A 27,467-nucleotide genomic window follows, 5' to 3' on the forward strand; every position below is an offset into this window, starting at 1 on the left:
ACCCAATGTCAGTTCAGCGGAGGAGAAGGTGAGAATTGCGTCTCTTTCTGTTGATGAGGAATCCTCTGTTGGGAAGGTTGGCTGAGTGGCAGATGACTTGTTGTAGAGTTGATGTTTCCTATCTCCTCTGTGGCCGTATCTCTGCTGTTTCCTTCATTCCGATGTAGAAAACCAGGCCGGTGTTGTCCCTCTATAGATCCTAATAAAGTGTCTCTAGCAGAGGAGGGAAGTGATGGGTCAGAGTCTGTAGAAGAAGCTCTAGTAACCAGTCTAGATGGATGAGGTGAGAATGTTGTGTAGGTGCCGCTCCAAGAGTACGTCTGATTAGTAGACGTTTAGACGTTGAACCCCTTCAGCTGCTCGGCTGACAATACAGACTGCAGTGTAGACTCCACCGGTGTGATCTGTGCAGCCAGAGCAGCTTCTTCTTAGAAACTCGGAGAACAATGGAGCTTTTGTTTAGGACTTGTGCAAACAGACCTTTGTCCTCCTCCCTGTCTGCAAACAAAGCTGGGATCAGTTTACCTCGGAGCCCCCTTGGAATACGCTGTGCCTTCTAATATTCAGATAAAGTCATGCCATGGTATCCCAATGACAGATCTCTTTTTAGGAACTTCTCAGGAGGATTGAGATCAAGAGTTATTTCCCCAAAAACTGTCTGGATCCTTGTGTCTCCGCGGTGATTTCTAGGGATGAGCCGAACACCCCCCGGTTTGGCTCACAGCAGAACATGCGAACAGGCAAAAAGTTTGAACACGCAAACACCGTTAAAGTCTATGGGACACGAATGTGAAAAAAATTTAAAGTGCAAATTTTAAAGACTAATATGCAAGTTATTACCATAATAAATGCCCCAGAACTATTGCCCTCACTCTGGCGCTAGAATTATTGCCCTCACTCTGGCGTGTGCAGTGAATGAATGAAAAATTTATATAGCGCGGCACATGCGAACTGAATCGCCTCTGGGCGCTGGTTGTTTGTGTCTCATGCCATCAGAAAAGCAGGGTCTTGATCTGCCTTCTGAACGACAGGTGGTTTTGCTCCAACCGAATGCTGGTTGGTAAAGCATTCCAAAGCCTGGGGCCCTGGAAAGCAAACCTTCTTTCTCCTTTAGATTTGTATTTGGTTTTAGGAACCATGACCAATTTTTGGTCGGTGGAACGCAGAATGCGGTTGCAATTGTGCGGTTTGATCTTGTCGCATAGATATCTAGGAGCCTTCCCATGGATGCACTTATGTGTCAGGCAGAGTGCTTTGAATGCAATTCTGTCCTTCACTGGCAACCAGTGAAGGGATCTCAGTGAAGGTGAGATTGATTCCCAAGATTTTTTCCCAGTCACAAGTCTTGCGGCCGTATTCTGTACGACTTGAAGACGAGCGATTTGGTACTTGGGGAGCCCGAGGTAAAGGGCATTTGCATAGTCCAGTCTGGAATTCACGATTGTTCCCACCACGACTGCTACGTCTTCTTTGGGGATAAAAGGAATGAGTCTGCGTAGTAGGCGCATCAAATGGTGGGCCCCGCTGACTACTGACCCTATTTGTGCGTCCATAGTCATGAAGGTGTCAAACGTGACTCCTAGACTTTTGACTTTGGAGCTAGGGGCGATGATTTGCCCCAGAATGGGCGATGGTGTCCAGTTAGTTGCTGGTAGTTTCTTCCGACTGGCATCGAAGATGAACAGTTCTGTTTTAGCGCTATTGAGTTTGAGATAACTCTTAGGCCTCGTACACACGACAGAGTTTCTCGGCAGAATTCACCGAGAAACTCGGTCAAAACCCGGATTCTGCCGAGAAACTCTGTCGTCTGTACAGTTTTGGCTCGATGGAGCCGCCGAGGAACTCGACGAGAAAATAGAGAACATGTTCTCTATTTTCTCGTTGTCCTCGTTCTTCTATGGGAGAAGCCGGCCCGCCGAGCTCCTCGGCGGCTTCATCCCAAAACTCGACGAGGAACATGACGTGCCAAGCACGTCGAGTTCCTCTGTCGTGTGTACGGGGCCTCAGTCATCCAGTTTTCTATTGAAGAGAGACATTTCTCTAATCTGAGATGATGATCCTTTTTTGGCAGATGCGAAAATACAATTGCGTGTCGTCTGCATAAGAGTGATAAAGTAGTTCTTGGCTACTGATAATATCAAAGAGAGGACGAAGATAGATATTAAACAGCACCGGTGATAGGGGGGATCCTTGGGGGACCCCGCAAGGCACCGTGCGTTTTTCTGACGTGAAAGATCCCAGTTTCACTGTTTGTGATCGGTTTCCGAGAAAAGAGGAGAACCATGGTAAAGCGTCTTCTGTGACTCCGGCGACTTCTGTGAGTCGTCTCAGTAGCAATCTATGGTCTACTGTGTCAAAGGCTGCGCTTAGATCCAGCAGAACCAGGAGACACGATTCTCCTTCGTCTGCGGCCTCGAGCGCATCGTCCCATATTTTCAGTAAGGCCGTTTCTGTCCCGTGTCCGGGGCGGAACCCGGACTGAAATGGATCAAGTAGGTTGTGGGTATCCAGATGCTGTTGCAGCTGATTTACCACCACTTTCTCCATTATCTTGGACAGAACATTTAGACCTGTGATGGGACGGCGGTGAGTTGGGTCCATAGGATCCAAATTAGTTTTTTTCAAGATCGGCAGGATTGTGCCCTCTTTCAGCAGGGAAGGCACTATGCCTTCCTTGAATGACTGATTTATAAGCTGAGTGATTGGAGGCGCCAGGATGTCGGCACATTCCTTCAGTAGCTTGGTGGGAATGATGTCGTTGGGTGCAGTGCTGTTCCGCAGCGCACCAATGAATTTTTTGGTGGTATCGATGGAGATGGGTTCCAAAGTGAACTTAGTTGATTGTAGAGGCGTTCCGTCGGTGTTTTGATTGAAGAGGGGACTGAGTGGAGTATTGTTTTGCCGAATACTTACCCGAATTTTTTCAATTTTGTTGATGAAGAAATCCGATAGTTCATTGCAGAACTCTTGGGAGTCTGAAGTGGGGACTTCAAGACATCCCGGATTCATGGTCTGGGTGACCATCCTGAAGAGTTCGCGTGGGCGATTCATTGCGCTGTTAATCACCATGGAAAAGTAAAGTTTTTTGGCTTTAAAAATTTCCTTGTGATATCGTGTTGTTACTGCTTTGTAGAAGTTGAGGCGGTCATCTGAAGGACTTCTTTTCCAGGCGGCTTCCGCCCTTCTGCGCTCTTGCTTCAGTAGTGACAGCTGGTTATTGAACCAGCTGGACTTTTTTGCCCGGCCGCGGACTTTGCGCTTTGGTGCTGCTATGTCGGCTGACTGTAGCAGAGCTGTATTTATGGCATCCAGTGTATCTGAGGCTGCTAGCTGAGGCGGAATACCCTCAATTCGGTTTACCAGGGTGGATCTGAAAAGTTCCGAGTGGAGCCTTTTCTGAGATCTAGCCCAGTGTATTGTAACCGGCTTGGGAACCTTCATAGCTAGTGGAATTCTGGGAATTGTGAAGCTTATTGCATGGTGGTCTGTCCATGGCAAAGGTTCATTGCCCACAATGTTTATTTTCAGATTTTGTCTGAAAATTAGGTCTAGTGTGTGACCTGAAGCATGCGTGGGTCTGCATATGAGTTGCTGAAGTCCTATCCCTTCCAGGTGGTTGATGCAGGCCTCCGCGATGGGATCCTGTGAGGAGTTGGCCCACAGATTGAAATCCCCGAGCAGCAAAAGATGATTGCTGTTAAGGGCGTAAGTGGATAAGAACTCAGTTAATGCTGGAAGCACCTGCGATTTGGGCCCAGGGGGCCTATAGCAGAGGAGAATGTGAACGGTCTCCTGAGAGTGAGCTTGAAGTTGAAGCGTAAGGGTTTCCATAAAGGGTAGAGGATTTTGAAGGACCGGTTTGGTGATTGCAATATGAGACTTATGAATCACCGCCAGGCCTCCTCCTCTTTGCCCTATTCTATTTTCCGTTAAGATGCGGTAGTTTGCTGGTACCAGTTCTCCAAGAATGGTGTTGCAATCGATCGACAGCCAACTTTCTGTAATAAAGAGGCAGTCGAGATCGTTTTGTAGTAAGAAATCATGGATTTCTGATCGGTGTTTAACTGCCGATCTAGTGTTAAGCAAAGCACAAGATATGTGCTTGAGCTGTGTTGAATGATTGAAATTTTTGATGATCGATCGATGATCGAATCTCAAAAGTTGATCTGATTTTAAGGCTATTGCGGTGACGGCAGGTAATATAGTTGCGAATTGTCTCAGACCCCAAATGGTTTCCGCAGAGTATCGCAACTTAACCATTGTTGCCAGTCACCGATATGCAGTGATATGTAAAGTGTATCACAATCAGCGTTCTAGCACATAGGTGCCCCCAACGTATGCGTTTATGTGAGTACTTGTATTTATGTAGAGGTAGGGTGGCCTTAAAATTTTGGAGAGGGGTATTTTATGTGCCTATGTGTAAATTTAATTTTTAATTATTTTTTGTATTTTTTTTTGTTTTACTTAACTTTTTTTTATCACACAGGGGACAAAAATTCCCTACGTGATGATTTTTTTTGGTGGCAGGTTCTCTTTATTGGGACATCCATCTCCCTCCCCTCTACCTGGCAGAATCCGCTATTCTGATCCCGGGCCCACAGATGGGCAAAGAAGAAATTGGAAGAAATTGGACCGCTTCCATATGAAATCCATCAGTCGGCTTATCAGATATACACACAATCCCGGAGTTTGCAGTCACTAGGAGTTTGTGTAAAACCCCCTGGTGGCAGGTCTGTATGATGTACGGACCTGGCAGTGACATTGATAATCAGGGCTCCCACCCCAAAGATAAAGCACTGCATAGAAAAACATAAGAACATGTTCCTGTTAATAGGAGAGGGCTAGGCAGAACATGTTAGTTATCTTAAAACATGTAACTTTAACAGAGTTGAACAGCCCCGCCCAGGGGGCAGTCCCTCCGGTCATAACCCCTCACCCTGCAGCATGCTCCGCAGAGTAGAGGCCGAGGGGACCCCGGTGATTCTAATCGCTCCTGATTGGCCCCTGGTGTCCCTGATAAGCCGACCTTGTGCGCCTGGTGGCGGATGCACCCTGGCGGCTGCCAATGAGGGAGGACCTTCTGTCTCAAGGTCCCATACTTCATCCTGCTTTACAGTCGCTGGCTTTAATGACATGGCTATTAAAAGCAAGGTACTAAGGGGCCGAGGTCTGTCGGATTCGGTCATTTCAACCAAGCTGATGGCATGAAAGTCTTCTTCGTGGAAGATCTACCATCGCACTTGGAAGGTCTACTTCTCCATGTATGAGGAGATGGAGTGGCATCCATGGACGTATTCAGTTTGCAGGGTCCTGCTGTTTTTACAGTGTGGAGTGGACCAAAAACTTGCCTTAAGCACCATTAAGGGACAGATTTCAGCCTTGGCTGTTTTCTTTCAATGACCCTTGTCGACCCACTTGATGGTAGGTACTTTTGTGCTTCCCCCGATTAGACCACCTGTCACGTACCTGGTTGAAGTCTGAAGTTTTTTTTTGGAGGTTTTGCTTTGATCTTAAGTTTCGGGGGGAGCTAGGTAGGGCATAGGGAAGGTTAAGGGAACAGAGCGGGGTAGATGTATGAAGTCATACAGCGGTCTTGGGGAAATGGGAAAACAAGCTATGGACAAGAGGCGGGTTAAAGAAAGAACAAGGTAGGGGAACCAGGATGGTAATAGTCTGGGTACCTTACTTTTTGTTTTAGTTGATTCCGGCTTGTTTCCCTGCTGACCTTTCGTAAGATTGAACTTTTGATATTTATATGTTTATGTACCTATGATATATGTTATGTTAATTCTCTGTGACCTTGACTATATAAAAAATAAAAAATAAATTAAATATGAAAAAAAAAGAAGTCTGAAGTGACGAATCTTTCAGCTTTTCACCTGAACAAGGACATTGTTCTTCCGTCCTTGTATCCTCGACCGTCACATCTCAAAGAGGATGCGCTACATACCTTGGATGTGGTATGTGCTCGGCGAGTGTACCTGTCTGCCACGGCTTTGTTCCGGAGGTCGGACTCACTTTTTGTGGCGATGTCTGGTCCGCACAAGGGCCTGGTGGTCTCGCCGGCCACTATTTCTCGGTGGATCAGGCAGACCGTCATCCAGGCCTACACCCTTGAGGGGCGGGCGCCTCCTTTCCCTGTCACGGCACATTCGACCAGGGCCATTGGTGCTTCCTGGGCTTTTCGCCATCAAGCATCTGTTTCACAGGTGTGCAAGCCTGTAACTTGGTCACACTTTTTCCAAATTTTACAAGGTTCATGTGAGTGCATATTCAGATGCTTCCTTCGGTCGCAAGGTTTTGCAGGTCGGCTGTTTGAGTTTGCAACTCCTCCGTTGAGGAGCTCTGCTTGTTTGGGGTGAAGTTGGTTTTTGATTGCTGTTCCCACCCCTTGTTTTTCTGACACTGCTTGGGGACGTCCCAAATGTCAAGATTTAAGGAGCTGTGTTCGTGAATTGGACGATAAGAGAAAATAGGATTTTTTGTACTCATTGTAAAATCCCTTTCTCTGTCGTCCATGGACGGACGCAGCACCCACCCATCCTTTTTAAGTTTGTACTGCTTTTTGACGAACTGAGCTGCATACTGCAGGGTGAGGGGTTATGACCGGAGGGACCGCCCCCTGGGCGGGGCTGTTCAACTCTGTTAAAGTTACATGTTTTAAGATAACTAATATGTTCTGCCTAGTCCTCTCCTATGAACAGGAACATAACCTATGTTATGCATACATGCTGTTTATCTTATCATAAAATGTGAGTAGCTTGTGTACATACACAACAATACATTTTTATGAAGCAGAAAACACTTAGATCTTCTTTTTTCATTTATGATCTGGTGTCCTCGATGACACTTAAGGAAAGTGAAACAAAGTTTTGATCGGTGATTATCCATTTGATTTCCACTTGCATGACCGCCTGTTCGCTCCATGCAATCAGGTGGGAGTGACTAGTGAGACCACTGGTGGAGGGATTGTCATGATTGGTGGATAACATCAGCACTAGGGATGAGCTTCGAGTTCGGCGAACAACGAACAATTAGGAGTGTTCGCGGCAAATTCGAAAAGCCGCGGAACACCCTGTTAAAGTCTATGGGAGAAATCTAAAGTGCTAATTTTAAAGGCTAATATGCAATTTATTGCCCTAAAAAGTGTTTGGGGACCCGGGTCCTGTCATGTGAAATAGCGCATGTTTCCCGTACATAGAACTGTCCCTGCACAAAGTGTCATTTCTGAAAGGAAAAAAAGTATTTTAAAACCGGCTTTGCGGCTCTAATGAATTGTCGGCTCTGGCAATTCAGAGAGAATTCATTCATAAACAAAAAAAAAATAGCGTGGGGGTCCCCCCAAATTCCATTACCAGGCCCTTCAGGTCTGGAATGGATATTAAGGGGAACCCCGCCGTCAATTTAAAAAAAAACGACGTGGGGTTCCCCCCAAATATCCATTCCAGACCCTTCAGGTCTGGTGTGGATTTTAAGGGGAACTCCACCCCAAATAAAAAAAAAAAAAAATGGCGTGGAGTTCCCCCTAAAATTCACACCAGACCCCTTATCCAAGCACGTTAACCTGGCCGGCCGCAGAACCTGGCTGGGGACAGAGTGCGCCCTCCTGAACCGTACCAGGCCACATGCCCTCAACATGGGGAGGATGTCCCCATGTTGATTGGGACAAGGGCCTCATCCCCACAACCCTTGCCCGGTGGTTGTGGGGGTCTGCGGGCGGGGGGCTTATCAGAATCTGGAAGACCCCTTTAACAAAGGGGACCCCCAGGTCCTGGCCCCCCCCATGTGAATTGGTAATGGGGTACATTGTACCTCTACCATTTCACGAAGGAAGTGTAAATAGTTAAAGAAAACACACACACCGTAGAAAAAAGTCCTTTATAAATAAAATAAAATAAAAAAAATACAGCGGTGACCGGCTTCCTGCTCCAACGTTGTCTGTATCCAGTGATGGGTGATCTCCAGTGATGTAGCAGAGGGTGCGTCAGAGGGGGCGGGGTCACGTGATGAGTGGCCCTGCCTCCCCTATATAAGAAATGTCACAGCTTCAGCCGCTCATTCGCTGGGCTGTGTCCAGCGGTGAGAGGAGGTCGGCGATGCTGCGCTCTGGATGGATGGATCTTCTCATCGCTGGATCGGAGATCACCCGCACCCGTCGCTGGATACCCCATTACCAATTTACATAGGGGGGGGCAGGATCCGGGGGTCCCCTTTGTTTAAGGGGTTTTCCAGATTCTGATAAGCCCCCCGCCCGCAGACCCCCACAACCACCGGGCAAGGGTTGTGGGGATGAGGCCCTTGTCCCCATCAACATGGGGACATCCTCCCCATGTTGAGGGCATGTGGACTGGTACGGTTCAGGAGAGGGGGGCCGAACTCTGTCCCCCCTCTTTTCTGCGGCCGGCCAGGTTAACGTGTTAGGATAAGGGGTCTGGTGTGAATTTTAGGGGGAACTCCACGCCATTTTTTTTTAAATTTGGGGTGGAGTTCCCCTTAAAATCCACACCAGACCTGAAGGGTCTGGAATGGATATTTGGGGGGAACCCCATGTCATTTTTTAAATTGACGGCGGGGTTCCTCTTAATATCCATTCCAGACCTGAAGGACCTGGTAATGGAATTTGGGGGGACCCCACGCTTTTTTTTATTTTTATGAATGAATTCATAAAGAGCAGACAATTCATTATAGCCGCAAAGCCAGTTTTAAAAGACTTTTTTTTCTTTCAGAAATGACACTTTGTGCAGGGACAGTTCTATGTACGGAAAACATGCGCTATTTCACATGCTAACTTTACACACCCCCCCCCCCCCCAGGTACGAAATTTAAAGGAATATTTCACTTTTATTGTTTCACTTTTAGCATTATTACATTCACTGCTCCCGAAAAAATGGCAGTTTTTAAAACTTTTTTTGCATTGATACATGTCCCCTGGGGCAGGACCCGGGTCCCCAAACACTTTTTAGGACAATAAATTGCATATTAGCCTTTAAAATTAACACTTTAGATTTCAAATGTTCGAGTCCCATAGACTTTAACAGGGTTCTAAAGTTCACACAAACATTTGGTGTGTTCGCAAGTTCTGATGCGAACCGAACAGGGGGGTGTCCGGCTAATCCTTAATCAGCACTGATGGAAGACTTGGTGCAATTTGCTGCCTTTTCATTTCTTTGGATCACTCTCTCATCTTCCCATTATATAAAGACTTTATTATTTTAATGACTTTGTGAAGTCTGTTGTTATCTTTTATGCAATATTTGCGCTACACTTATACCCTTTATATATTTTATTTTGGAATTACGTGGAAATTCTTTAGTGTTCAGCCTGCATAAGGGGGTTTTCTTATTATATGTATATATTTGTGCGCTGATTGCATCCACTGGGCCAGATTCAGAGACAAGATAGAACGGCGTATCTCCTGATACGCCGTCATATCTCTGAGTGTGGGAGGTTGTATATATGAGCCTGATTCAGAGAATCAGTTACGCATAGATATCCCTAAGATCCGACAGGTGTAATTGTCTTACACCGTCGTATCTTAGGCTGCATTTTCTGGCTGGCCGCTAGGTGGCGCTTCCGTATGTTTACACAAGGAATATGCAAATTAGTATTTACGCCGATTCAGAAACGAATGACCGCCCGGCGTTTTTTTTTTACGTAGTTTGCGTTAGGTTTTTCCGGCGTAAAGTTACCCCTGCTATATGAGGAGTATGTGCGGTGTATCCTATGTTAAGTATGGCCGTCGTTCCCGCATCGAATTTTGAAAATTTTACATTGTTTGCGTAAATCGTTCGCAAATAGGGCTGGATGTCATTTACGTTCACGTCGATTCCAATACGTCCTTGCGGCGTACTTTGGCGCAATGCACACTGGGATATTTTAGGTTCAATAAAAGTTTTATTAGAAATTTTTTGACAGAAATCAAAGAAAACGGGCACCGGTCACCCAACATTGGGTGGGCCGGTCCACCCTGTAGTAGACAGACACATTCCACAACATTAATTATAACATAACATGGGCCCCCTCGCAAGTCCTGAGAAACATTTACACAAACAGCCCTGTCGTTTATCTCTATATATACTGCTGTTGCCTACCCCAGCCCGGGCGCCCCAATGGGAACCTGCTGCGTCCTAGGCCAGGAGAAAGCAAGAGGATAACTTATACACGTCAGGGGTACTATCATAAGGAAGGTAGCGGGAGGACCATGTCTCCGGATCTGCTAGGTGAAAGCCAAGGGGGCTAAACTAAAACAATAGGAAGATAATCAATAACCTCGGCCCGACCTAGCATGTTGGTGGAAGGCCAAATGATTAACAAGAAAGATAAGGAAGTAAAAAGTCAGATAGAGAGGACGGAGAGGGGAAAAGAGAGAGAGAGAGGGGAGGGTAGGAAGGATGAGGGTGGGGGGGGGCAATGGGGGAGAGGGGGGGGTGTGTGTGGTGCGCCCGATCTCCCCAGGCTCTGGACCTGTATCACTTATTTAGGTCCCTTTAGGCCTTTTAGGCCTATCAGGGCGGAGAAGAGCTTGAGTCAGGTGAAAGTAGTGTCTTAAATGCATCTGAGGAAGAGTAATGCCTCCATATTCCCCACGTAAAGGAGAACTTGGCGTGTTTTTCTAGGGCCTTAGCTTGGAGTTCTTCCATCAACATGACTCCGTTCATTTCATTAACCCATTCCGCTAGGGACGGGGGTGAGGGGGATTTCCAATGCCTGGAGATCAGTTGCCTACACGTGCTGAGACAGAATCTAAGGAGAGTGTGTTTCTGGAATTTAAAGGTCCCCGGAAGGATGGACAGCAGGGCAACTGTAGGGGAGGGAGAGAGGAGTTTACCATACATGTTTGAGTAGATCTGAAATATCTGGGTCCAAAATGGACGGATAGCTTCACAGTCCCACCATATATGGATATACGTACCGGTAGCCGAGTTGCATCTCCAGCATGAGTCAGATGCCGAGGGAAACATGATCCTAAGGGCAGACGGTACTCTATACCACCGTGATATGACTTTGTAGTTCTTTTCTCGAACATAACTCGAGATAGAGGATTTATGTGTGTAGTAAAAGGCTTTTTGCCAGGCTGCCTCGCTGATGTCAATCCCCAGCTCCCTCGACCAAGCCGAAGTGAATTTGGGAAGAGAAGTACTCATGTGATCTAAGATCATTTTATATAATAGGGAGAGGGTATGACGTGGGGTTTCTGGGAGTAAGCATAGCTGTTCAAATTCCGTCGGGGGCCTATGTATCTGTCTCGAGTCATAAAGTTGCCTACAATAAGTGGTCAAATGTATACGCGTAAGCCAAGTCACCCTCGGTCGGGGGGAGGACTCGTCAGCCACAAAAGAGCCCGTGCCTGCATTGACGAACTGTCGGGCGGTGGGCCACTGGTCCCTCCGATAGCCATTGAGCATATGGGCAAGCTTGCCCTCTGGGAGTGCCGGGTTGTCGAACATGGGGGACAATGGACTCGGGTCAGGGCGAAGGCCGCCCTCCGTCGGTACCATACTACCAGAGCGTCCCTGGTCAAGGGTGACAGACCTGTGAGAGCTTTGTGTGTTCCCTCGTGGCCCCAAAGGAGGGCCCGAAGGTCTATGGGAATTAAATCCTGTTTGATCGAAGTGGCTACTTTGCTTAGTGGTCGAGGGAACCATTCCAAGATCCTCGAACAGACCACTGCTGCGTGATACCGCTCGAAATCCGGAAGACCCGCCCCTCCTCTAGTGATGGGAGAGCAGAGTAGCTTATATTTCAGTCTCGGGCGGCTGTCCCTCCATACAAATCGTATTGACATTGATCGCAACGCCCGGAAGAACGTAGAGGGGAGGGCTATCGGTAAAGCCTGGAACATGTAAAACAACTTGGGCAAAATGTCCATTTTCAAGGTGTTCATACGCCCGAACCAGGACACCGGCAGATTCAGGCGATCCTCAGTGAGGCGTTTGAGTCTATGCAGAAGAGGGCCATGATTAAGAGAGTATATTTCTGAGAGATCAGCTGGTATCTCCGTCCCCAAATAGGTGACAGATTTAGTCCGCCATTGGAAAGAGAAATTGGATTTCAGGACCGCCAGGATGGGTTGCGACAGTGAAAGATTCAGGGCTTCTGTCTTGGATAAGTTAAGTTTATAGTTACTCAGAGTACCAAACCAGTTGATCTCAGCCAGAATAGAGGGGATGGTGATATGTGGATGAGTGACGTATAGCAAGAGATCATCTGCATATAGGGAGAGCTTACAATGAGACGAGGGGGTTGGTATGCCCTGTATGCTAGAATTCACCCTTAGTGCCTGTGCCAGATGCTCTATAACAAGAGCGAAAAGGAGGGGGGAAAGGGGACACCCCTGCCTAGTGCCATTGTTTATCGAGAACTGTTCCGAGACGACGCCATTAACCAACACCGACGCTGTAGGGTTGCTATATAGGGACATGACACGTGCCAACATCTTGGGGCCCAGGCCTATTTGGGCAAGAGTAGCTCTCAGAAAGGGCCAGCTGACCCTATCGAAGGCCTTTTCCGCGTCACAGGAGAGAAGACAGGTCGGGATGCGGTGGCGTTTCGCATATGCAATTAGGTGGATTGTTTTGGTAGTATTGTCACGAGCCTCCCGGCCCGGGACAAAACCCACCTGGTCGCCGTGTATAATTTTAGGGAGTAGGGGGGAGAGGCGCTCCGATAGGATTTTAGTGAATAATTTCAGGTCAATATTTAACAAGGATATTGGCCTATAGTTGGGGCAAATTGACTGGTCTTTTCCAGGATTTGGGATGACAACTATTTGGGCGTGTAGAAGGCCTGGGGACGGACAGAGAGTGTCCTGTACATAAGAAGATACAGCATCCAGGGAATTGGATCCTTGGGCTGGGGACTCTGTCACCTGTGAGGGGAGATTGTATAGGCCCGCGTAGAAACGTCAAAATTCTTCCGCAATCGCCGAGTTACTATGTGCCTTCCTTCCATTGGTTAAAGCAATGAAGGGAATATGCTTCCTAGCCTGCCGTGGTTGGAGCGTATTTGCCAAGAGTCTACCACAATTGTTAGCTTGGGCATAATGTGTAAACCGCCCCTTATCCCTGGCCACTAATGCCCTGTCCGCAAAAATTTGTAAAAGGTCCCGCCGGGCATTAGCCAAGTCCACTAATGTAGAGGGTTCCGGGGAGCGCTTGTGTGAGTCCTCTAGAGTGGCAATAGTACCGAGAAGACGATTAATGTCCATGGTACGAGCTTTCTTTAGCCGAGACCCATGCTGAATGAATTTGCCTCTAAGAACACACTTCAAGGCTTCCCACTTCGTCAAGGGATTAGTCCCGTCCTGGGCGTGGTCAGAGTTAAAGTGTGCAATTGTCTGAATGATATCGGCTGTACAGGCCATATCCGAGAGCAGGTTATCATTGAGCCTCCAGGACGTCCTGGGTTTGAAGGAAGGGATCTTCCCTAGAGTTAGGTGGACAGGGGCGTGGTCGGACCATAATTTGACACCAATAGATGCCGTCGGTGACAGGTCAAGTAGGGACTGCGAGACCAAGATATAGTCTAATCTACTGTACGAGGAATGTGCGGGGGAATAGTAGGTATAATCCCTGTCCGAGGGGTGCAGGACCCTCCATGCATCAGTCAGGGAAAGGTCGGAGAGGAGGGAGCGCAGCTTGGTCAAGGCAGCCAGGGAGAGCGAGGACTTACCGGTAGATGTGTCCAAACGGGGGACCAGAGCAGCATTAAATTCGCCCCCTAGGATTTTATATGACAGTTTAAGCATTATATATCTCCCTGAGGGATCAACATAGTTGTATAAACATCCGGTGTAAATGAGGAGTGGAAAGCTATTGAGACCCCCTTAGACTTAGCCAAGGGGTTGGTGCTATGGAACCAGGTGGGGTAGTGTTTACTGGCAATTTTGGGGAGCGAGTCCGATCTGAAATGGGTTTCTTGGAGAAGGAAAATCTGGGTACGATGTTTATGAAAATGGTATAGAATCTGTCTCCGTTTCTCCGGTACATTGAGGCCCCGGCAATTCAGGGAGGAAACCTTCAAGGCGGTAGGGACAGCCATAAGAAGCACAAGGGGGGGAACCCAAGAGCGTCAGGGAGAGGCCGGCACACCACGGGGGGGAATTGGGAGGGGGGAGGTACGGGCAAGGGGCCCAGAGATAGAAAATAAGAAAGACAGAGAGAGGAAGAAAAAGAGAAAGAGAGAGACCGCATAGAAAAATCTTGGCCCTGAGGGCCGCACTAAACTTGTTGCTAGCAACATTCCAGCTGGTGCCATCATGGCCTGCTGAATATCCTAGGTGGGGAAACGCGGTCAGCACATGGCAAGATGCCTGCACACACCGCAAGCATAGAGTTAGATAAACAATACAAAATAACGACAATTTGAGGTTTCTGGGACCCCCCGGGCGGCAGAAAAAGAGCATAAAGCCCCAGCAGATCTGGGGTGCTGAAGCACCTGTTTGTACTCCCGTATTCGTGCCACCGGGGGGCCCCAGGCGAAACATATATACACACCAAATGTAGCCCTAATATGAAACCAAGGCCTATTTTAGGCAGGGTAGGGGGTGGGGGGGAGGGAAGAGGGTGAGAGAGGACTGGGGGAGCCCTCCTAATTTCCAGGGTCAGGGCTGAGCCCGGGAATGAGAGGCCAGAGCAAATCTAGGGAAAGGGGCAATCATGGGGAAATTAGGCTGTCCTGGATAACATACAGGAAATGAAGAACATTACTATCAAAAAGGCACTTCAGGGACAGTCAGTGGTGCAGTGCTCCGACCTATTTCAAACCAAAACGACTACCGGAAAACAGTTCAGCCGACCCATACCCTTAGTAAGGGGGAACAGAAAAAATAAGGGGTAAAAAATCAGACAGAGGGCTCTATCCCTCAATCAGCTGGAGCGTCTGGGCTTCTTGGACTGTCTCTTCCATCCGGAGGAGGGCTGGAATCCAGGAGTCGCGGCTTTCAGCGGCCAGTCCGGCAGGGGTATCTGCGGTAGTTCAAAGGTACCCAAAAACTTGGGGAGATCTCCAAGGGTTCGGAAGGAGTCTGATTTCCCATCATGGGATGCCGATAGTTGAAAAGGGAAGCTCCACCGGTATTTGATTTGTTTAGCCTGCAATGCCCCGGTCAGGGGTTTCAGTGATCTACGGAGGTCTAAAGTCAGCTTAGACACACTGGGATATTTTACGGACGGCGCATGCCGTTCAAAAAAAACGCTAAAAACACGTGGTCAAGTCAAATCTAAATACAACACGCCCCCAACATCACCATTTGAATTACGCGGCCTTACGCCGCAACACATACGTTACGCCGCCGTAAATAAGGGCGCAAGTTTTTTCTGAATACAGAACTTGCGCCCAAAGTTACAGCGGCATAACGTATCGGAGATACGTTACACCGGAAGAAAGATACGCTCAGGTATCTGAATCCGGCCCACTGTTTTTTTATACACTCCGCCATAAATCCCCGACTGGTGGAGGGCTGCAGTGATGGTTGACTTTCTACAACTTTCTCCCATCTCCCGAGTGCATCTCCGGAGCTCATGCACAGTGACCTTTGGGTTCTTCTTTACCTCTCTCACCAAGGCTCTTCTCCCCCGATAGCTCAGTTTGGTGAGACGGCCAGCTCTAGGAAGGGTTCTGGTCGTCCCAAACATCTTTCATTCAAGGATTATGGATGCTACTGTGCTCTTAGGAACCTTAAATGAAAAAAAAATAAAATGGAAATGTCATTTGAAAAATGACAAAAAAAAACACGTGCCTTTAAGGCCGGGTACTCACGAGCAAACATGTACGGTGAAACCAGTCCGTTGGACCGTTTTCACCGTACATGCCTGCCAGAGGGCTTCTGTAAGATGGTTGTACTAACCATCGTACAGAAGTCCGCGCGTAAACACTATGCGGGGCGTGTCCGCGTCGTCGCCGCGACGATGACACGTCGATGACACGGCGACGCGGGCGGGCCTGCCATTTAAAGGCTTCCACACATGCGTCAAAGTCATTTGACGCATGCGAGGGACGGCGGGCGCTCGGACATGTACGGTAGGTCTGTACTGACGACCGCACATGTCCGAGCGGGCAGGATTCCAGCGGACGGTTTTAAAACACGTCCAGGAATATTTGCCCGCTGGGAAAAGGCCCGGCGGGCAAATGTTTGCTGGAATTCGGCCCGCTCGCGCCTACACACGACCGAACATGTATGCTGAAACTGGTCCGCGGACCAGTTTCAGCATACATGTTTGGTCGTGTGTACGGGGCCTAAGACGCATGGGCGGGACTGAAGTTTTGACGTCACTTTCACCCTGCTATGCTATGGGGATGGGTGGGGGCCATCTTGCCCTCACTCGCATCCCCACACAGCAGGCTGAAGGACCCGATCGCCTCTGCCGCTACCGACGGCTCCGTTAAGTGACGGAGGGCGCGGGAGAGCGGCGGGAGGGGGGTGCCCTCTCCCGCCGCTGATAACAGCGATCTCGCGGTGAATCCGCTGCAGAGACCGCCGTTATCGTTTACAGGACCGCTCATGCTAAAGATTGATACCTCAGTTGTGGCTGGAGCTGCTGCCGTTACCGAGATATCCATCTTTAAAAACAGGACGTATATGTACATGAGCAGGTCCTTAAGTAGTTAAGGGGGTCTGAATACTTTCTGTACCCACTGTATGTGGTATCCCCCTAATCAGGAGGAACATTAGAGAATGTTTTGGGGTGTAATTCTATTCATTCCAATACTATGTATGAGAAATATATTATTATACGACAGCTGTGAGTAAACAAAATACTCTACATTTTCATTGTGTTTCTTAATTTTCCCAAAAAATGTATCTCACCATACCTCATTCTGTAGATGTTTCTTCTATCCTGTCCTTTCAGGACCTCATGAAATGTGATAGGTAATTAGCAAATTTGATGAAAAATGTACGCACTTTGAAATCTTAAAAATGTGTTCCTTGGATTTTGGGCCCCTTTATGCATCTAGGAGCAGTGCCGGCGCTAGCACAAGGCAACATGGGCACTTGCTTTACGGCGTGCCAGGAAACAGGGCGGAAAATTGACCGTTTGCCCGCCCGATCATCGAGATAGTAGAAATGAGTATGTGTCTGTGACTGGGCTGCCACTGCGGGCGGCATCTGAAGGACAAGTCCTGTCCCCCTGGAACCCACAGTGGCGCTGACCTGTGCAGTCACTCTGACTGTCACTCAGTCTCAGTGTGCGTGTCCTTGGCTACGCGGTGGCGGCGCCTACATCAGTTAGTGACGTAAGTGGCCCCGCCCCTGGTTGTGCGCTCAGCCACATGATGTGAAGGAGTGAGGCCAAGGGCTGCAGGAGGCGGAAGAACGGACGGACCGGACCCGCAGCACGCGGCGTCATTCTGGAGGCGACCCAACAGCAATCTGTTGAGGGACTCGGGACTGGAGCCGCCCGGTGCACAGATTGTTCAGAAACAGGTAAGGGGGACCGACCTGTTTTAAAGTTTCCTGTTTAAAAAAAAAATGGCACACTGCACTGCTGGGATTTGTAGTCCTCTGTAACTGCTGGTATTCTGCATTGCGTTTTATATAATGTATTGCTGTGATTTGTTTGTTGTTCCTCTATAGCTGCTGGTATTCTGCATTGCGCTGTATAATGTATTATTGCTGGGATTTGTAGTTCCTCTATAACTGGTCAGTGGTAATCTGCATTGTGTTTTATATAATGTATTGCTGGGATTTGTAGTCTTCTGTAACTGCTGGTATTTTGCATTGTGTTATATATAATGTATTGCTGGGATTTGTAGTTCCTGTATAACTGGTCAGTGGTAATCTGCATTGCGCAGCATAATCATTATACAGCGCAATGCAGAATACCAGCAGTTACAGAGGACTACAAATCCCAGCAATAGTACATTATACAGCGCAATGCAGAATAACGCCATCTATAGAGGAAGACATCAGATCCCAGCAGTAATACATTATAGTATAGTGTACTATTGCTGGCATGTGTACAGTGCGTGTGTGCCAGGGGGCGAAAAAATGCACCTTTGCCTGAGTTGGCAAAAATCCTTGCACCGGCCCTGTCTAGGAGGCAAAAACATTTCACATGTGATATCTCTGTACTCTGGAGTAGAAGAATGTGTTTTTGGGTGTAATTGTAAGGATTCCTGTGCGGTGTGTGAGAATCAACTTGTTAAAGTGACAACTTAACTTCCGGTTACGGCGCCGCATGGAGTAGCTGCTCCTCTCGACGGCTCCCGCAGCACGACCTAATACTGCCTGGAAAACCGGCCTGAGAAGCCCAGCATACCCCCCTCCACCTCCGGGGACACACCGCGATCGCCATGGACCAATTTGTTGAAAAATCGGGTGCTCACACCCAAACGGCCCAGACGGCGCCGACATCTTTAGATGGGGACAATACTACAGAGCGAATAGCCCAGGCAGTGGCAGCTCTTTTAAACCCCATGATAGCCGCATCTGTGGAGAAGGCAGTAAATTATGGGATGGCACAGCTCAAATCACAGCTCAAAGAACATGGCACCAGGCTCAATGATCTGGAACACCGCCTATCTAATGCTGAGGATGAACTGTACCAAGCACAGGCCACCGAACATGCACAAGACAAAACGAATCAGTATATACTACAAAAGCTGGATGATTTAGAGAACAGATCCAGAAGGAGTAACCTACGTTTCGTAGGGGTCCCTGAATCACTTCAATCGGCTGCACTCGCAGATTTCTGCGTGCGGCGCAAACCAGAGGCCCTGGGCCTTCCAGGCCCCTACACAGTGGAAAGAGCTCACCGCATGGGAGCGTTTAACTCTGACCGCAAAACACTTCGCCCTATCATCGCTAAATATTTAAACTACCAGGACAAGTCCCTTATTCTGCAGAAGTTCAGACAAGCTCGGCAGGTACAAATTGATGGAATAAAGATCCTGATATTTGCTGACTACTCAATAGAGGTCTTAAAGAAGAGGAAAGCATTCCAGCAGGTATGCACGGAACTCTTCAAACAACAAGTCAAATTTACTTTGGCCTTCCCGGCCATTCTCCGCCTCAGAGCCCGAATGGCGATCAGCTCTCGTTTCACGATCCCGCTGAGGCCGAAGCCTTCCTGCACTCACACCACCCTGGTCGACAATCTCAGATCCCCTTGAAAGCCCCTCCGCTCAATCCTCCTTTGGACCAGAAAAGCCCACGTAAGGAATCTCCTAAATGCTTTAGAGCCACGATCTCGGACCCCACCCGGATCACCCTGAACCTGACCTGATCCAGCTTATGTGATATCCTGGCCTCTATTTGTCTTCCGACCATACCGGAGGCTTCGCCCCGGTTTCTTTTCCTTTTTGGTACTTATTGTTGGCTTTTATTGTTGCTTGTTAACTAGGCCTCGATTGCCTAACACACTGCCTTAATCCAGATCTGCTCATCTAGCGTAAGTAGCTGTTGCACTGTACATGTTCTGGTTTTTAATCTTCAATGTCATTATGATGCTGTTATTTGTTTTTTTCTACAAGTGCCTTCTGGCCTCACTGCGTACAGCATGCTACTTTCCCTCCCCTATCATGACTCTCCCTGGCCGCATGACAGCACCTGCCCATTTGCGGGCTCTCAGGTATCATGCTGACAGGGTCGTGACATGGGAGCCGGCTCTCGCAGTGATCCCATGTGGAAAAAAGTGAAGTTCCTACATTTATTGTTACTTTTGATGTTTCTGTTTTTGGTTTCCCCTCCCCCTCTCCCCCTCCCACGTTGCCTCCTCCCTCCCTGGCACTGGTATACATTTCCACCCTTCAACTCCTCCCCCCCCGTGGCGCAAACAACGCTCCTTTCCTCGCCCTGTAGTCCTCCTCACAAGCTACACAACACCGCTGTAACATATTTGTAACGTCCCCTCAGACCCCCCCTTTCACTGACGCCATAACATGAAAATAGTCTCTTGGAAAGTAAAGGGCCTTAGATCCCCTAACAAAAGGATGAAGGTCCTCCGTCACCTCAAAAGACTCAAAACTGACATAGCACTCTTGCAGGAGACCCACTTGTCCACTCCCGATTTCCATCGTATGCAGAAACTATGGTAGGTACAGTCCTGGGCTCAGACGCCATTGGCCGCAAAGCAGGGGTCCTACTGTTGATCCATAAAAATCTCCCGTGCTCGGTCCTCGCGGTAAAATCAGACACTCAAGGCAGTCTTTTGTCAGCCCACGTGAAAGTAGGGACCAAAGAATTAGTGATCTCCAATGTGTACGCCCCTCACAGCCCTGGTAAGACTTTCTATGGTGAATTGTCTGCTTGGCTACTTCAAAACACGCACCTTCCCCATCTAGTTGGGGGTGACTTCAATGACATTATGCATCAGGTAGATGATAGATCCTCCCCTAAACGCCACGGGTCAGGAACTGACCCTCTCATCCCATCACTCTTCGCGTCCACTATGGACTCTCTCCACCTCCGAGACATTTGGCGCCTGCAACATCCCGCAGACAGGGAATTCACCTTCTATTCCAACCCCCATACCGTTTCCACTAGAATCGACTACTTTTTTGGTTCGGACGACTTAATCCCCTTGTTGTCAGGTACCGATATTTTAGACATTGCCATCTCAGACCATGCCCTGATACTCCTTCACCTTGTCAACCTAGATCTACCACCCCACTCCCGGGTTTGGCGTTTCCCCTCGTACCTTCACAATCTAGCCGACTTCCAACATTTTATGGAGAAGGCATGGTCAGAATATTCTTCGGCAAATGCCTCTCACTCTGACGACCCTAACCTCTTCTGGGACGCCTGCAAAGCGTTCCTCAGGGGTCAGATTATTTCTTATGCATCTTCCTTTCGTAGAAATACTCTATCCAAATACAAACTAGCCAGTTCCCGACTACACAAGGCCCAGAGGGCTTTGTTCTCCACCGACTCCCCAAGCGACAGAGAGGAATGGCTAGCAGCTAAGAGCTCCTTTGATACTTGGGCAGACACCCTTGAACTGATTAAGAAAGCGAATCTAGACGCTACACTTCACAAGTTCGGAAATAAATCGGGCAAGCTACTCGCTAGACTCTGCAAGGGCTCTTTTCGTCCCACCCACATTACGTCCCTGAGAGACTCCAAAGGTACCGTAAATACCACACCCCAAACGATAAATAAAGCAATGCTTCAATATTATTCAGCCCTCTATGCACCAGACCCTATTGATATGCAGGCGGCCGATGCCTTCCTAAAAAATGTAGCCATTCCCACGGTCACCCCCTCCCAATTAGAGGCCCTTAACGCTCCCATAACACTCTCCGAAGTATCGCACACTATCCGCAAGCTTACCCCCTCCAAGGCCCTGGGTCCGGACGGATTCACGGGTGAATTTTACAAGACCCTTCAGAAAATAGTGGAACCCACCCTTCACAAGGTGTATGCTGGCATGTGGTCCGGTGGCCCTTATTTACCGTCAGGGAATCAGGCCATCATCAAACTGCTATCAAAGAAGGGGAAGGACCCCCTAGAACCAGGCTCTTATAGACCCATCTCCCTTCTCAATCTGGATGTCAAGATCTTATCTAAAATTATAGCCAATCGACTCTCTGACATCATCCCCTTCCTAAACCATCCAGCACAATCGGGTTTTGTAAAAGGCAGAACGGCCACCCTCAATATTCGGAAAGTTATGTTGGCCCTGGAGCACGCTAAACAACATCCCGACGGCGACTTCGCTATCATAACATTGGACGCGGAGAAAGCCTTTGACAATGTCAGCTTCGATTGGCTTGCCTTGACCATGACGAAGATGGGCTTCTCGGGTCCCTTCTGTCACCTCATTAGCGCCATGTACTCTACCCCCACAGCAAAATTGGTGGCCGCGGGATTACTCTCGGACTAATTTTGTTTACATAAAGGCACCCGCCAAGGTTGCCCCTTATCACTTCTCTTATTTAACATTGCCCTAGAGCCCCTATCCAGACACCTCACACAGGTAGCACCCCTCCACGATATACAAATCAGTGATCATGACCTGCGCTCCTCTCTTTTCGCGGACGATGTCCTTATTTTCTCAGCCAACCCCTCCTCCAATATGTCCACCATAAAACGGGTCTTCGATATATTCCGGTCGTGTTCGGGCCTTAGAATTAATTATGGCAAAAGTGAAATTCTCCCTTTAGGGTCTAAACCTGCCCCCGCCTGGTCCCATAACTCCATCTTCTCTGTTGCTAGATCCCATATCACCTACCTTGGTATCTCAATCGGGAAAACTCCCTCCTCCTTATACTGCCTGAACTATCCCCCTCTGATTGCTAAAATATCTCAAGAACTGGTAAACTGGGGGGCGTGGCTTGGCGCGCGGCGGACATGGTCGCACTGTGAGAGAGCTCCGGAGCACACACGGCCTGCAACGCACAATTTCCCGACCCACAGCTCTCAGATTCCGGGCAAGCGGCTCTATAGCACCCCGCACTCCCGCTCGAAGAAAGGAGCATCCGCCGCGCCGGCTAGGATCATTACGGACCTGTTTAAACCATCGGCTGGAGCCCGCAGCACAATGGGGAAAGCCAAGATGGCGCCGGAACCACGACATGAGGAGGACTATAGCGAGGACTCGCAATCCCTCCCAGAGGACTCAGGTAGGGAGGTGACCCGCTCCAACCATCCCCTCACGCTGGCAGACATGTCAGTGATAGCTGCAGACATCAAGTCTGCCTTTTCAGCCGCTATCACAGACATTAAATCCAACCTCCTAGCCCTGAATGAGCGCGTGGCGGGAGCTGAATCCGCCGGAAAACAAAGGGATAGAGCCATACATCGCCTAGAAAAAGCCTCCTCATCTCATAACTACCACTTTATAGAGATAAATAGGCATTTGGAGGACTTGGACAATAGGGGAAGGAGAAAGAACATACGTGTGAGAGGTATCCCTGAGTCCGTGGAATCGGCCCAGATAATGCCTGCCCTACAACGTGTATTTAATAGCCTGCTTGAGAGACAGGAGGACGTTGTGATTGAATTTGTCAGAGCTCACAGAGCCCTCAGGCCGAAAGGCCTGGACTCTGCTCCCCCTCGAGATATTATTTGCTGCCTGCAGAGCTTCCCACTTAAGGAGGACATAATGAGAAAGGCGAGGGGGAATGATCACATCGTATTCAATGGGGCCACCATTATGCTGTTCCAGGACCTCTCTCAAATTACATTAAGGAATCGAAGAGCTCTGCGCCCCCTGCTGGACAAGCTGAGAGAGCGTGATCTGAGATATACCTGGAAATTTCCTTTTGCCTTGTCAGTGACCTCCGGTGGCCACCAATACACACTGCGAGATCCAGATGGGTTGCAAGACTTTTGTACAGCTTTGGATTTGGACTATGTCCCGCTCCCCGACTGGTATGCTGAGTTCCAGAGCCCACGGCAAGAGGGCTCGCCCCTCAGATCCCCTCTCTCCACTCCAGAGAAAAGATTCCACAAGAGAATGAAACCACATCGCCCAGATGGCTCCAAGGCGGGCACTCCGCGCACGTCCAGGGAGGATCGCAGAGAACGTGGGGATGATTGATCGAAGCTGTCCTTCACCGGAGTTTGACCCACCGCATCACCCCATACCCAGCAACTCAGCACTTTCCTGGTTCTCAATTTGTTTTTTCCATTTTTGGTTGTGCTCCTTTTCTTTTTTCTGTTTTTTTTTTTTTTGCTTTTGCCTTCCCTTCTTCCTGTTGCCCGGGGAGCGCCTATTGATGATGTGATGTCCACACTGACTACCTTACGGTTGCCTTTACTGCTCTCACTGTGGTGCCTCGAACGTTGACCTGGAACACTTGCTTGATCTGGACACACGGGCCGTCAGACAATGCCCCCTCCTTTTTGAGTATTCATCGTTTAGCTTTGTCCTCTCTGCCTGTTTTGCTAAGGGGGACCAAATGTATTATTGCGCTCTGAGGGGCAGCTCTCTGCAGCGCAGCAGGTCGTTCACTGGATTCAAACCCCACAGCTGTCCCTGGCAGGTGTCGTTAAAGTGACTCAACTTACAAGAGGGAGAGTATGATAGCCATTGTCTGTCTGATTGATATATACAAGGCATGGGGGCAACCCGGGCGGGATGGGGGGGCTGCGGGAAGGTAAGGGGAAGAGAAAAGTTTTTGCTAGAAAGGCCTGGAGATAGGTTAGATGCTGGGGGAGGAGGGGAGTGTGGTGGTCTCTCTGGAGTGAATTATACTACCTAGGTTGCCCACTAGTTGGGAGTGTTTTCTTTGTTCTTTTTCTTTTTTTGGCCCTCTTTTTTGGGGTCGGGGAAATTACGTCAACTATGCATAGTAGTTGGCGTTGCTTCACTAGCCTTCAATTGCAGGCTGTGTGTGTTTGTTTGCTGTTAACACATATTGTGTCTAAAGTTATTTATATTTGCTTAAGAATATACCGGTAAGGTTGACAGTCTATCGTCTCGTCGACTGCCTCCCTCTACCCCCCCACCCAGTGCCTCCGCACCCACTGACTGGCTGTGGACGCACTGACAAACTCCACCCCGGGGAAGGACTCCCTACCCGGGAGGGGAAATCTGCTGTTCTCTCTGTCTTACTTTACTCCTCATCTTATTCTTATCTCTATCTTTCTCGCTCTTTCTTGCTCTGGTTGGCTCTACGACCTCCCCCTTTTTTTTTTTTTTTTCTCCTGGTATAGTCGGTTTTGTTTTGCAATTGTGCCTGAACTCTCATAACAGTACTTGTGTTGTGTGATTCTTTACTGCAGGAGTGCTCCTACCCATCTCGCTCTGAGTCCTGAACATGGCATACTCCGACCTTGGACGAAACCCGTTCGTTGTGTCCCACAATGTGAAGGGACTGAACATTCCTGAGAGGCGCTCCACTCTGCTGAGGGAGCTTAGGAAAGGTAGGCCTCAGTTTGTGTTTCTTCAGGAAACTCATTTTAAAACACATCATGTCCCCCGATTGACAGACTCCTGCTACACAGAGGCCCACCATGCCACTAGTGATGATTCCAGGGCTAGGGGTGTATCCATCCTGATAAACAAAAACACACCCTTCGTTCTTCAGGAAAGGCATATTGACCCAGGGGGTAGATTTGTATTTTTAAAAGGTTTGTACAATAATTCGCCTCTGACCCTGGCTAATGCCTATTTTCCCAACAAAGGACATGTGTCTTTCTGCCAGCGGATGGTCCAGGAATTAATGGGCTTCTCCTCTGGTTGCCTGATCCTTGGGGGAGACTTCAACGTCCCTCTCAACCCGTTGTCGGACACATCGAATGGGAGGACTTGCATTACATACAGGACTCTCAGGCGCATTAAGACCCTACTCCAATCCTTACAACTAATTGATGTATGGAGGTTTCTAAACCCAGAAGGACGGGATTTTACCTTTTTCTCCCCTCCACACGACCGACACTCACGCATCGACTACCTTTTTGTGTCTCAACGGGATTTGACGAGGGTCGAGGGGGCGCGCATAGGGATACAATCCTTTTCGGACCATGCCCCAGTATCGCTCTCCCTAGGAGATCTTGCATCCCCACCCAGCCCTCCAACGTGGAGACTGAATGCCTCCCTCTTAACAGACCCTGACCTTCTGACAGACCTGACTGCGTCCTTGAACGAATTTTTTAAACACAACGCGACGCCGGATGCCGACCCCCTGATGGTATGGGAAGCGCATAAATGTACGATACGTGGCGATTTAATACGGATGGGGGCCCGTCGCAAAAGAGATAGAGAAAAAAACATTAGAGAATTGACTGAACGGATAAAATCCCTTGAAACTCTCCATAAACAGTCTTTGTCTATTCAGACGGCTGCCGAATTGCTGGAAAAGAGGAGAGCCTTGCAACAGCTTTTTGATGAAAGGTCGAGGCGGTTCCTTTTCTTCAGGAAGCGGATCTATTATGAATCGGGCAATAAATCGGGGAAGCTCCTGGCCAGGGCTCTGAGGGAGCAAACAAATAAAAATTTCATACACGGTATTAGGCAGCATGATGGCACACTTGATGTCACTACCGAAGCGATTGCGGGGCACTTCCACGATTTTTATTCGAAGTTGTATAACTTACCATCTCAACATAGAATGGAGGATATGGAGGGCGATAGACACCAGATAATACAAGATTACCTAATTAAAAGCGGCTTACCCTCTATTTCGGAGTCAAATATTGCCCTTTTGGAGAGCCCGATCACGTCCGATGAGATAGCCTCTGCCATTGCACAATTAAAATCAGGGAAAAGCCCAGGCCCTGATGGCTTCACCTCCATCTACTATAAAACTTTCCAACAGATTCTGGTGAACCCTCTCAGAGCCGCTCTGGATTCTCTATCTGATCCTAGAACTGTCACGCCTGATTTTCTATCAGCTCACATCACGGTGCTGCACAAAGAGGGTAAAGACCCTGCTGAGTGCTCCAGCTACCGCCCCATTTTGCTTCTAAATCTCGACGCAAAGATACACGCAAAGGTGCTGGCGACCAGGCTAAGTCCCATACTCTCGGATCTGATTGGCCCGGACCAGGTGGGCTTTATGCCGGGACGCGAAGCGCGAGACAACGTAATTAAAGCCCTACTACTTACGCAGGCGGCACGGGATGGGAACATTGAGGGCCTTCTCCTGTCTACGGACGCGGAGAAGGCCTTCGACCGCGTTGCGTGGGATTTTATGCTGGCCGTGTGCACAAAGGTGGGTCTGGGCCCCCATATGCTAGCTAGGATTTCAGCGCTGTACCAATGCCCTACAGCTAAACTGAAGATTAACGGCTCACTGTCGGACAAAGTCTCGATTGCGAATGGCACTAGGCAGGGATGTCCGTTATCCCCCCTCCTGTTCATACTTTCTCTGGAGCCTTTCATTAGGATGGTTAGGAATAATACAGACATTCGGGGCTTCAAGATTTCGCATAAGGAATACAAGGTCGCCGCCTATGCGGATGACCTTCTTTTCTTCCTCACCAATCCCGTGAGGTCTCAGCCAGTCTTGCTGCATGAGTTCGCTAAATATGGATACGTATCCAACCTCAAAATAAATTACTCCAAGTCAGAAGCTCTGAATGTCTCACTACCAGACACAGTTATGGCGCAGGTGAGGGAGTCGTCCTCATTCAGGTGGGAATCTAAAGCTCTGAAATACCTGGGAGTGTGGCTAACGCCTGACCTGACAGACACGTATAAACAAAACTTCCCCCAGTTCCTCAAAAACGTCGAAGCGGACTTAGAAAAATGGAGATCAGGACGTTTCTCCTGGTTTGGGCGCGCGGCCATCATTAAGATGGTAATTCTCCCCCGTTTGCTCTATCTCTTCCACACTCTACCCCTCAAAATCCCTCGGACCTTTTTCAACTCATTGAAATCTATCATCCTGAAGTTTCTTTGGAACTCACAAAAACCTAGAATTAAATACACCTTGCTATTGAAACCTAAGGACCGCGGGGGGATGGGTCTACCTGACTTTGCGTTGTATTACAAGGCCGCCCACCTAACTAGGATTATCGATTGGCACTGCCATGGTTCACTGAAGGACTGGGTGTCGCTGGAGACAGATCTGTGCCC

The 27,467-nt window shown here is 48.7% G+C and overlaps 1 protein-coding gene across 1 annotated transcript in view; it reads right to left on the reverse strand.

Moving 5' to 3' along the window:
- LOC120921534 (zinc finger protein 850-like) overlaps positions 1-27,467 on the reverse strand; it is a 260,049-nt gene that overhangs the window by 64,531 nt on the left and 168,051 nt on the right. Inside the window, 1 exon segment of the mRNA XM_040334033.1 lies at positions 25,299-25,309. Within this exon segment, the coding sequence (XP_040189967.1) occupies positions 25,299-25,309 (11 nt within the window).

Source organism: Rana temporaria (genome assembly GCF_905171775.1).
Source record: "Rana temporaria chromosome 2 unlocalized genomic scaffold, aRanTem1.1 chr2a, whole genome shotgun sequence".
Taxonomy (NCBI): Eukaryota; Metazoa; Chordata; class Amphibia; order Anura; family Ranidae; genus Rana; species Rana temporaria.